Genomic DNA, 12,121 nt, shown 5'->3' with positions numbered 1-12,121 from the left:
GTCATTGTTTATCAGCCAGTACCCAAAAGCTGTGTTTAACACTTATGGTAAATGTTTTCCTCTCTAAGATTGTGTTCAACTTCTTTATCTGCTGCTTTCAGCAAATGATACACGTGCATTATCTGGGCCAGGGCAAGGGAAGGTCTGTAACTCGAGATTATAGTTATACATTAGCATAGGCTGTAAAAGCTGATTACATGGGAAATCTAAGCCAAGGAACAATGAGTGTCACATGGTTCTCTTAAAATCAGGTTAAACAGACTGAGGACACAGCAGGATTGTAGTCTTAAGGTGTATTATTAACTCTAGCTGTGATGTCCAGCACATCAGTCTTTCAGAATGTGGGAGAGATTTTTATCATGCTATATTGTCATAGGAGAATATGATTGAACCCTGAAGAAGGGGGGTTGAGGAGTGGGGTGTGTAGGAGGGGAGATATTCCTGGAGAATTAGATGCTCCATTACCAGGGCTCCCAACATTCTCTCCCTGGAATGTGGATGAGCTTATGAGGGCTTTTTATTTGCTGGTTTGTGAAGATCTGAAAATGAAAGTTATTTGAAAAGATAATTGTTTTTTTAAAAATAATTTTTAATGTTTCCATCTCTTTGAAGAGAATATGGTCAGTAACAGTGTAGACATGTGAGTTTTAACTACTGTCCTCCGCTTCTGGGGAGACTGTGCTGTTTGAAGGCGGCATGACACCCCGGCATCTTTCAGCCTATGGTTTGAACTATGAAGGATCAAGATGTCCAATTCTGAATGAATGTTAACCGGGGGATACAGCTGTTTAAGCCTTGTTTTGTGTTTCTTTTATAATTCAGGCAGCTAAGCTGTATGTGAGCCAGTAACTGGGTTTCATTTCAGCCTTCAGAGAGGAAATGTGTAAAGACGCATTTGTGGGGGGAGGTTGCCAACATATGGGGTCCCATTCTTTGTCGTGGATATATAAACAAGCCACCTCTAAATAATAGGCAGAGACTTGATGCAGAAAGGGGTAGAAATTGTGTGTTTCTTAGTTTTCTAAAACAGAGACAACTTTAAATATCTCATAAAAAATGGCACAGATAATTAACCAAATCTCCCCTCCTCTTGTTTATTTTTATTCTTTAAGCTTCGCCCACAGACCTAGTAGCCACGAGCCCACAGAAGGAGAAGATGGGCCCACTTTGAGTGCCAAGGTAAGATGCCCCTCTATGAAATTAATTTTCTCTTTCTGAATTTTTTTTTTTTTTACTATATAGTCTTACACTCAGCAATGGTCTGCTATCATTGCATCTGAAAAGTCAGCCAAAGAGAAATGTTCATATAATTATGACCAGCTGGGCTTCTTGTTGCTTTATTTTACTTTGAGTGGTGACAAAGGAAGGGGCTATTCTGTGCAGTGAGGCTTGAATCAGGTGTGGAAAATGCTTGGTTTTTACAATAGCGCAAATCTGAAATTTGAGCCAGGAACTTTGGGATAAATATACATTATTGTGCTTTAATTTTTTTAGCTGGGGGCTGGAGAACTGGCTCAGTGTTAAGAGCACTTGTTGCTCTTGCAGAGGACCCAGATTCGGTTCCCAGCACCCACATGGTGGCTCGCAACCATCTGTAACTTCAACACTCCTGGATCTGAAGACTTCTTCTGACCTCCACAGGCATCATGCACGCACGGGGTGCACAAACATACACGCAGGCAAACATTCACACACATACATACACGCAGGTAAACGTTCATACACATACAATAAAATAATGGAAAAAGATTTAAAAATAGTTTATTTGTGTGACTTTAATTATATTCATGTTTCAAAGTTGTAAGGAAACTGAAAATTTACATCACAGCTGATGGATCTGCCTTTGGTTGCAACACTATCCAGGAGTGGAGCTTCTGTGAGGCTCCTAACAGAGGGAGCAGGCGTGTCTCTGACTCTCCTGCCTGCTCTTGGGACTCTCTTACTCCTACTGGGTTCCTTGCCCAGCCTCTCTATAAGGTATTTTTCCCAGTCTCACTGTATCTTGTTTTGTTAAGTTTGGCTGTTGGCTGTTGTCTCTTGGAGGCCTGCTCTTTTCTGAAGGGAAGTGGAGGGAGAGTGGATCTGGGAGAGAGGGGAGGTGATGGGGGGGGCTGGGGAACTGAAGGGAGGGGTAGAAAGAAGAGCCTATTTTCAATTTAAAAAATAATTTAAAAAATGTACAACCAAATAATATAATTTTTTTTGCCCAAATAGTTACAAGCTAGTACAAGTAGAAATTTAATAACCATAGGGTCAAAATTTAATTTCTGAAATTTTGTGCTTAGTTTTGAATATCAGCTCACAGTCTTAGTTTCATATTCTAATGGTTTAGGTTTCAGAAGGCCTTTACTTACTTACTTAAATTCTCATTTTAAGTCTTCTGCACGTTGTGAGCTGGCAGAGGGCCAGAAACCTGTGGCCGGGTCACCTTTTGTTCCTAGAATAGAGTTTCACACTAAAACAGAATTTTAATATATTTCAGTATGAAGAAACAAATGGAAGAATACTAGCAATTAACAATATCAAGCATTTTAAATGGGCCTTAAATTCATTACCCTTCCTGTCCTCTGGGGCGGTTTGCCCTGAGGAGCTGTGTCGCAAATGAGAAGGGAAAATTTAAGAAGGGCCATCAGAACAAAGACTTAGAGCACCTCAGAGTCCCCTGACTCAGACTCTCGGACTCTTGATTGGGGGCTTGGATGGGCAGTTCTCATGCATTTCAGCTCCTGTGTTTTGACTAAATGTGTGCTTTCTTATTGCACACTATTGTCTCTCATCCTAAGTGCCGATCATTTCTCCTGATTAAAAGCCAAAGAAAGACTTCTTTTTCCAACTTGTCTTTCTCTGTGTTAGAAATGGTTCAGTTTCATTCTGGAGTAGACAACATGCTCTTATTTTGGTGTCTGTCACCCCGGTACTGCATGTTTGTCACAGCTCATCCTCCACCTCAGTAGCAGCCCTTACAGTGAGAAGATTCTTAATCTGTGACAAAACCACGGAAATTGAGCATGAGACACAGCGTTATTTAAAATGTAGAACAGATGTTCTCTGCAGCAGCTCTGAGTTGGTTTTTTTTTTTTTTTGTTTGTTTTTTTTTTTTTCATCTACATGAGTGTGAAATCGAAGCACAGAGGGAAACAGCTAGTGAGCGAATTCAGCTTTGGCTATTTTCTGGGAGCTGTGACTCATTGACACACACATTGCCACAGAATCGACAGAACTCTCTGCAGTGGGATTTCCTGCTGCCTCAGCCCTCCAGTGAAGCCATTTTGCATGAGTCTGGGGAATTTTTGTTAACCTCAACATTTTTTTGCCTTATAAACTGTAAAATGCCATTTGAGTCCAGGGCCAAGTACATGTGAAGAGGGGCTTGAACGCTCCCAGTGTCTGCCCTCTTGGCCCCTCCCCACCTCACCCCACCCCCACACACTGTTCCCTCCCAGGATGGCTACTGAATCCAAATTGCTACGTGTTCAGAAAGTATGGGAAAACTAATAAATGTGCTATTTTAATGGTAGCGAGTATGTGGTACTTAAAATCATGTGTCCAGTTTTAAACTATACTTATACGTGGCCCAATTAGGAACTGTGATCCATCAGTGTCTGCTTAGGCATAGGAAAACAAGGTTGGTTGATTTTAAAATAGGGTTTTGTTTTTTCTATGACATCATAATGGCACTTAAAAAGCTTAATTGTATTGACACACGTGGTTATATTTTAAAAGTATCTTGAGGTCGATTCTCAATAAGTTGTTTATATTTCCTTAGACTGTGTAGCTCAGGGCTGGAGAGTTGGCTCAGTGGTCCCTTCTCAGCATCAAGTGGCAGCTCACACTTGGAACTTCAGTTCCAAGAGATCCAGTGCCCTGTTCTGGCCGCTACTGGCCACAGACACACATGCAATATGCACATATATACTTGCAGGCAAAACATTCATTCACATGAATAACTTTTTTTTTTTTTAATTAAAAAACAAAAAACCATTTGGTTCAGTCATCACTTGCTGTCCTGGGGAATGTTTAGGACGGCTGGTAAGGAGAAACTCACTAATTGGCCGCTGTTGGATGAAGGAAGCAGAAACTAGACGGTATGGGAAGTGTGAGAATTGGACTACTGGGGGTCCTGAAGACCCATCTGAGGCATGGCACCAGTGCAGGAGGCCTTGGAGTTGGGACAGAACACACCCAGACAGTAAGTTCTCAGCACCAAGGAGAGTAATTACCCCAGAGGAACAAGCAGGGGGCTTGGGGGTGGGAGGGTGCTGAATTGGACAAAGGCTAGTAGCAGGTGTCTCTGCAGGAATGAGTTCTAAGGAGAAAAGGGGGAGTCTGTGTTAGAATGAATTGGTAAATCCTGATTGGACAGGTTAACCAGTGTTAACCAAATAATGAATTTTGATTGGTGGGCCTTGGTGTTTAGTCTTAGGAATGAGTCAGTGACCAAATAATGAAATGGACCCTGGGAGCTGGCTTCACAAATGTAATCTAATACTTTCTCAAGGGAGAGGGGGTGGAAAAGAGCAAAATGTACTGGCGCCATGTTTGCCATGTTCACACCTGTTAGAGAGCCCTTTATTTGTTTTGCAGAGGACCCAGGTTCCATTCCCAGTGCCTGCACGGTGCCCTACAATCATCCATAATGCCAATCCCTAGGGATTCAATGCCCTCTTGTGACCTCCATGGATACCAGATATGATATGCATCGGGTATACAGACATAAATACAAGCAAAACACTCATAAACATAAATAAATCATTAAAACACAGTGTGAAACAAAGCCCAAATGTATAAACTCTAAAATATTGAAGTAGAAGAGATTAAAATAAAAATAAGCAATCACAATCAAATGTGGTGTTATGCCTACAGTCAGCGTATGTACTAGGGAAGGCCTTCTTCCTTCCTCTGTGTTTGTTTCCAGATACCACAGGTGGGGACATGGCCTGATCACAAGTCTGTGTGCCCTCCCAGCTGAGAAAGAGTCCCATGACCAAAGTGATCTTTTTGTGACTGTCCCGGGTCTAATGCAGGCCTGCACATCAGAAGTTTCTCTTAACTCAGAAGGTTTTCTTTGATGTCTTTCTGCATAATGCTTTCTGAGACTGTGGTTCTAAGTGGCATGGAAGGCTCACTCACCGGTGTCTGTTGCAGCTAGTTGTGGTGTGCACTTCCTGTGATTCGGCGTAGCTCCTCCAAGCAGTGATGTGGATGGCCAGTGGACGTCAGGGTGTGGATTCTCTGAGACTCAAACACCACCCTTCTGCTTTTCCGTGCAGCCTCCTGTGTCCCAGTCACCCATGCTCACCGACTCCAGCCTCTGGGTTGGCTATCCTGCAGATTGGCCTGAACCTATTAAGTTTTCCAGGCAACGAGCAGTCTACAACCCAACCGAATGGAGGGTAAAGCTGGCTTAAACAAGATTTTTAAGTTTGCCGAAAAGTATGTAATGTTGTGTTTTTAAAATAATTTACACTTTTTTTTTTTTAATACAGGAAGACATGGAATCCCGGTCAGTTCCTCTAGAAGAAAGCAAACAGCAGGTGACAATCTTGCCGGAAAAAGAGGCAAACATACAGACACACGAGCTGCAGACCAGGTACAGGCTTTCGTTTCTCTGAGTAAAACCAGCTTATTGCCATCAGAAGGGATGAGAGCTTCGTGCACCAGACATACTAGATTTATAGAAAAAATTTAACACAGTGATCAGATAGTTTGCAGTTTTATGTTCAATTTCATATTGGCTTGTGGGCGTCGCCTTTAGTTTGTGAGTGTTTGCACCACCTAACAGCATGTAAGGCCTATGCACCTGTTTGATTCGTTTTCCCCATCCCAGAAAACTACAGTTGTGCAGCGGGTGTGGTGATGGGGGCCTGCAACCCCAGCACTCTGGAGGTGGAGGCAGACATGAATTTAAGGCCAGCTTTAGCTACATAGCCAGATCCTGTCTCAAAAATTTAAGGATTGGAGTTTGGATTATTGGTAGTGCATAGGCCTTGTGTTATCCAAGAAAGCTATCTTAAGACAGAAAGGGAAGCCAAGTTTATGCTTCATTTCATTTCCCAAACAATGCAAACTACATTCTGATTTTAGGAATACAGGTATCAGTGTATCATGCCCTTGCTCAGTTGGATCGTTGCAGACGATTGTGAGAGAAGAATGAAGGGAAACTCACATTACAGCTATGGATGCGGCTGACTTAGTGTTCCTATTACTGTGGTGAAACACCATGACCAACACAAACTGGGGGAAGAAAGGGTTTTCACGTTCACATATCTGGTCATCATCGAAGGAAGTCAGGACAGGAACTCATGCAGGGCAGGAACCTGGAGGCAGGAGCTGATGTAGAGGCCATGGTTGAATGCTGCTTACTGACTTGCTTCCCATGGCTTGCTCAGCCTGCTTTCTTATAGAACCAGGACCACCAGCCTAAGGATAGTACCACCCACAGTGGGCGGGGTCCTTTCTCATCAATCACCAATTAAGAAAAGCCTCTGCCTTGTTTTGTATTATCATGTTAGATATCACACACTGAATGTAGCAAAACTCATATGAACCAATAATCGGTTGTTTTAGTTCAGCTCTTGAGGAAGGAAGTTTGCCTGCCCAGTGTCTAATCATTTTAACCCCTGAGAATATTTTAGCTGTCTGTCACTCTTTGATGAGAGAAGTGGAGGCAGAGGAGGTAACTAAAAGCTTTGGTTTTTTAAAAAACAAAAACAAAAACAAAAACTAAGTTTTAAATATACAAATAAGAATATGTTTCGTATACACATTCCAGAATTTTTTAAAGAACAGAACTGATCCTGTTGTGTTTTCACTCTGAAGGGTTTTCAAGGACCCTGGTGCCAATGATCCCGACCTGCCAGCAAAAGAAAATGCTAAGGTAATGCTGTTTTATTCTATTAATTTTCTTGTTCTCAATCCAGCTTTTTCAGTATTTATCTTAAGTTATATTGTGCTTTCTCTATTATCATTTTTACGTGGAAAGTTTGTCAGAGAAAACCTTCCTAGACAGTTTTGTGTAGTTGATTTGTTTTGCATTTTTGTTTTTTGAGACATGGTCTCTCTGTGTGTCAGCAGGTTCTCAACCAGTGGGTCACAACCCCTTTGGGGTAGAGTGATCTTTTCATGGATTTCATATCAAATACCCTACATATTAGATGTTTAAACTATGATTTAAACAATAGCAAAATTCTAGTTATAAAGTAGGGAACAAAACTAATTTTATGGTTGGAGGTCACCACAACATGAGGAATTGTATTAAAGGGTCACAGCATTAGGAAGCTTGAAAACCTCTGCTCTATATAGCCCTGGCTATCTTAGAACTCACTATAAGGACCAGGCTGGCCTCAAACTCACAGAGATCCTCCTGCCTCTGTTTCCTGAGTGCTGGAATTAAAAGTATGTGCCACCACAACTGTATTTCAGTTATATTTTTTTTAATTTTGATGAAAGCCAAAGAGATAGTAAACACTTGGAAGCCATGAGAGCTGAAGGAATGGCCAAGAAATGCATAATGACAGGGAAGTAGTTCATTGACATGTCTTAGTTACATTTCAATTGTTGTGACAAAACACCATGACCAAGGTAACTTATAAAAGAAAGTGTTTAATTTGGAACTCATGGTTCCAGAGAGTTAGAGTCCATGAAGATCATGGTTGGAAACATGGCAGCAGGCAGCAGGCGGCAGTAGGAAGGCAGCAGGCAGGAAGGCAGGAAAGCAGGAAGGCAGGGAGGAGGCAGGGAGGAGGCAGGGAGGAGGCAGGGAGGAGGCAGGGAGGAGGCAGGGAGGAGGCAGGGAGGAGGCAGGGAGGAGGCAGGGAGGAGGCAGGGAGGAGGCAGGGAGGAGGCAGGGAGGAGGCAGGGAGGAGGCGGCAGGCGGCAGGCGGCAGGCGGCAGGCAGCAGTAGGCAGGCAGCAGTAGGAAGGCAGGGAGGCAGGGAGAGAGCGAGGCAGCGAGGCAGGAAGACATGTCACTAGAGCAATAACTGAGAGCTCACATATTGATCTACAAGCAGAAGGCAGAGAGAGCTAACTGCATATGGCATGGGCTTTAGAAATCTCAGAGTCCACCCCCAGTGTCACACCTCCTCCAACAAGGCCACACCACTGAATCCTTTCCAAATAGTTCCACCAACTGGAGATTAGTCATTCAAACATAAGAGTTTATGGGGGGAGTTCTTATTCAAACCACCATGACACAGTAAATAAAAGTAAAAATTCAGCAAAGATTATTGGGATAAGCATTATTGTGATTTTTAAAATTATATTATTATGACTTATCTAATATTCATAACTAAAATCTGTATTAAATGGGTTATCAAAATAATCATGGAATATGCCTTTGTCTGCAAAGTAAAGCTATGCAGTAGAGAGCCTGTGGGTGTATTTCTCTCTAGCACTTTCTATTTTAGTTTGAAGAGAGTTTATTCTCTATTTTAATGCCATTTTCAGAATGATATGAACATTGTGGAAACATAGACATATATACATAGCTTATTAATATTTTCATTACAAGTGAAATATACTGTGTTTTCCAAGATGTTCAATTAAAATTATGTTTGATGTCTTACCCAGCTGTGAACCCTGTGAACTATAGTAATGACCAGTGTGGCAAGACTGGCCCATGGGTGCAGTAATGGCATGAATGTTAAGGGGGTAACCAGCTCCTTTATAATTGGATGTAAATATGCTCCACAAGAGAAAACACACGCCTAGTACTGTAAATGTGGCCAAGATTCTGTGGGTAGGAGCTCATAGGCCCCAAGGGATGGACCTACTATTATCATTATACATGAATGTAGTATTAAATTGCCTTCTAGATCTACATTTCTCTACCCATAGAAGAGCAAGGCTCTCAGCCTCCATTTGTGGAGGGTTTTTTTTTTGTTGTTGTTGTTGTTTTTTTTTTTTTGTTTTTTTTTTTTTTGTTTTTTTTTTGTTTTTTTTTTTTTTTTACAGTTGATGAAGTGCAGAGAATAAGTGTCTGAGGACTTCTCAACTGAGACATCTATACCACACCCTCGCTCCCAGGCTTAGGGCGTGTCCCAGAAGGTAGGTGGCTAAAAGCCACAGCTCTGAGGGGTCCAGAGTAAAACTTGTAGACATGATAGGACTGTTACACTCATGAACTCAAACAGCAGTGGCTGTCTACATAAGACTTGCACAAGGTCTAGCCAGATCAACCATTCTAGCACAGAGAGGGAAAATGTTCATCACCTCCTCCCCCAACTCCTAACTGAGGATCTCTTGGTAGGAGTTACTAGCTCCTGAGGAAACGAGAGTCAACTTTCTTTAAGCATGTGGCTTCTGGTAGGACAACCATGCACCCGTGGGTTACCTCATACCCAGCACTTTTCATGATGTTTCTAAAGGCAGTCAGGTTGACAATGAAAAACCAGCCATCTCAACTAAGAATATTGAACACACTTTCAAGAGTCTACTGATCTTTTGTGTGTCTTCTTTGGAGAACTATCTATTCAATTTATGAGCCTATTGGTAGATTGGATAACTGTTTTTGCTAATGTTTAATTTTTACAGTTCTTTAATATACACCCTAGATATTAACCCAATATCTAATACATAGCTGGCGAAGATTGTTTTACCCCTCTGTCAGCTGCTGCTTCTCTCTGGCAAGTGCCTTTTCACTACTCAGTATTTTAATAGTATACAATCCATCTATTGTTTTCTACAGCACTAGAGTCCTTTGTGGAAAGAAAACCCATACAAATTCTTACATGGCTTTGAAGTGTTTTCCTCCAACATTTTCATTAAGGTCTTCGGTCTGTTTTGACTTGATGATTATATTGAGTGAGATGTGTGGATCTTTGTTCCCGCTTCTAACTGTGGGGACTCAGCACTCTAAGCACTGTTGGTTAGAGGCTGTCTTTTCTTCAGTGGATGTGCTGCTCGCCAGTGCCCCTGGGTCCTAAAGAAAACCCCCTGTTTGGTTCATTCTTTTTCAGGTCATGGATCATTTTATCAGAAAACTTACAATCTGCTTCTGCTAGTCTACTTTCCTGAGTATCCTTGATTTTAGTCTAAAGAGCTATGATCGGGGCTGAAGGAGCCATGTTGCCTTGCCTTTCCATATTTCATGTGGCGACAACACATAAGACTATTCTCCATTGCTAACCAACCTGTCCATGGCAGAGTTGCTGCTTCACCCGCATCCTCCACTGGTCTTGAGCTAGTGAGGGCTAGTTCATGTCCTTTGAGTATGGCTTCTCTTCCTCCCACAGGAAATTGTGTTTAGTGCTAGCAAGATGGCAGAGAAAATCAGATGTTCAGCTACTCCATCAATCTTTGTTTTTCTCTCCTTTCATTGGGTGACTTGTGATGCTCTCTGTGTTTGAAATGCAGCCCATTTTTTTCTCATTCCAACTCTCCTTCATGAACTGAGTTTTGAGGATAGCTGGTGTGGTGGCCCGATAGCATTTCACAGGGAAGGGACAGCACACATGAAGGCCCAGTGGAGGGAAGAGACACTATTTATTTCTTGTCTGCCTTTCACCATCACATCCACAGAATATGTTAGGAGATTTTTAAATTATGTTAATATGTTATGAGTTACTGAGTTACTGTCTTGTTTGTACAGGATGAACTGCTATCACTTTTAGCCCCTCTGGAGGAAAATAAACCACAGATGAAAGACTTCCCAGTAACTGAAGCTGCCAAGTTCCAGACAGATGTCAAGCTGGAGAGGTGCCCATGCTTCCTCCTTTCTCTACGTAACAGCCTTTCTGGCACTCTGGAGTGATTGCAGTCAGCCCTGCGATCTGAAGAACTAAACAGACAGGGACATACTTCCTTTCTAGTTTATGAGATATAATTATAAAAACAAAGCATGAGTAATTCATACATGAACTATTCAGTTGGGGGAACAAAAATTGATGTATCGACAAGGATTGCTATTGTGCTTTACTGATACCCAGGTCTCCTTACTCACAACCTGGTCTCATGTCACGTGGGGCTAAAGAATTCTGCATTAGTTTTACTAATTTTGTAAAATACAGGCTCATGCATATTTACTCAACATTGGGTTCATGTCTTATTTTCGTTTTTATCTTTGAGTTCTGATATACATGTGTTAATGAAAGTACATTGTTGAACACAATGGGAATTGAAAATCACTCTCTCATTTGGGTTAACCATGCTTCAGATGGCTGTCTCCGAGGAGCAGTCAGTCACTTGATGGCATCTCTGAGTGATCATTGTCTGTGATTGCCAGAATCCATTTAGATCTTTTTACATTGTTCATAGTGTCTTAGATTTTGTGTGTAGTGTGCACAGGAAGTTGAGGTAAGCTGTCTTTATTTGCTTTAACCATTCTTCAGTGAACATAGGCAATATGTGGATGGCAACAAGAACACAGCAGGTTTGCGATTCACACAAGCCTGCACTTAGATTTCACACTTGTAAATGTGTGACCTTGAGACATTGATTAGTGGCCGTATCACTTTCAATCTTGTTTTAATCTTGTCTTTATGTATTTGTTTAATTGCAAATGCCATAAAAACTTCAGGAACTTGCACATTTGAAATATAGGTGGCAACTTCTCTTGTGTTTAATGTTAAATGGTTTTATACTTCTACTAAAACAGTACTTAATGCTTCTCATTTTTCTCATTTGTGGAAAAAGACAAGGTATTTTAGAATTTGAAGAAAAGGGACTTGAAATTTGCCAAGACAGCAATCTAGGTAAGACCTGGATTAGGAATTATTGTAGATAACCTTTCTTTTATTTAAAAAAAAAAAAAAAAAAGCAAGAATTAAGTAAGTCATGAAAGTGGTGTTTACAAAGTGAACATATAAAATGATTTTGTATTTTTAAATTACTTGTATAGAATCTGAGTTGTTTAATGAGTTCATTATTAAGTATATTTTGCTTTCTGAAACAGTGTGATTTGAAAAAGAAATTTCTTTTGTGATCTTGGGATCGAACCTAGAGCTTCCCAGATTCTGGATAAGTGCTCTCTCACCAAAATACATCTCTGTCTCCTATAGTTTTCTTTTATTGATATTTATGGGTGTAAGTTCTGATAGTGAAGTTTATTTTGGAAATCTTTACATTTTAACGTATTTGTTTTATTTCCTACTGATGGGCCTTGGACCTAACACTTCTGTCTT

At 41.2% G+C, this 12,121-nt stretch overlaps 1 protein-coding gene across 2 annotated transcripts in view; it reads left to right on the top strand.

The window, feature by feature from the left end:
- LOC117712380 (uncharacterized) overlaps window positions 1-12,121 on the top strand; it is a 111,583-nt gene that overhangs the window by 28,560 nt on the left and 70,902 nt on the right. For both annotated transcript variants that reach the window (XM_076938186.1, XM_076938185.1), the window contains exons 10-15: window positions 1,113-1,179; window positions 5,271-5,393; window positions 5,487-5,590; window positions 6,820-6,877; window positions 10,591-10,697; window positions 11,634-11,692. In XM_076938186.1, the coding sequence (XP_076794301.1) occupies window positions 1,113-1,179; window positions 5,271-5,393; window positions 5,487-5,590; window positions 6,820-6,877; window positions 10,591-10,697; window positions 11,634-11,692 (518 nt within the window). The remainder of the gene's footprint in view (window positions 1-1,112; window positions 1,180-5,270; window positions 5,394-5,486; window positions 5,591-6,819; window positions 6,878-10,590; window positions 10,698-11,633; window positions 11,693-12,121) is intronic.

Source organism: Arvicanthis niloticus, chromosome 7 (genome assembly GCF_011762505.2).
Source record: "Arvicanthis niloticus isolate mArvNil1 chromosome 7, mArvNil1.pat.X, whole genome shotgun sequence".
Taxonomy (NCBI): domain Eukaryota; kingdom Metazoa; phylum Chordata; class Mammalia; order Rodentia; family Muridae; genus Arvicanthis; species Arvicanthis niloticus.
The sequence above is the reverse complement of the archived record's forward strand: the minus strand, read 5'-3'. Positions and strand labels throughout refer to the sequence as shown.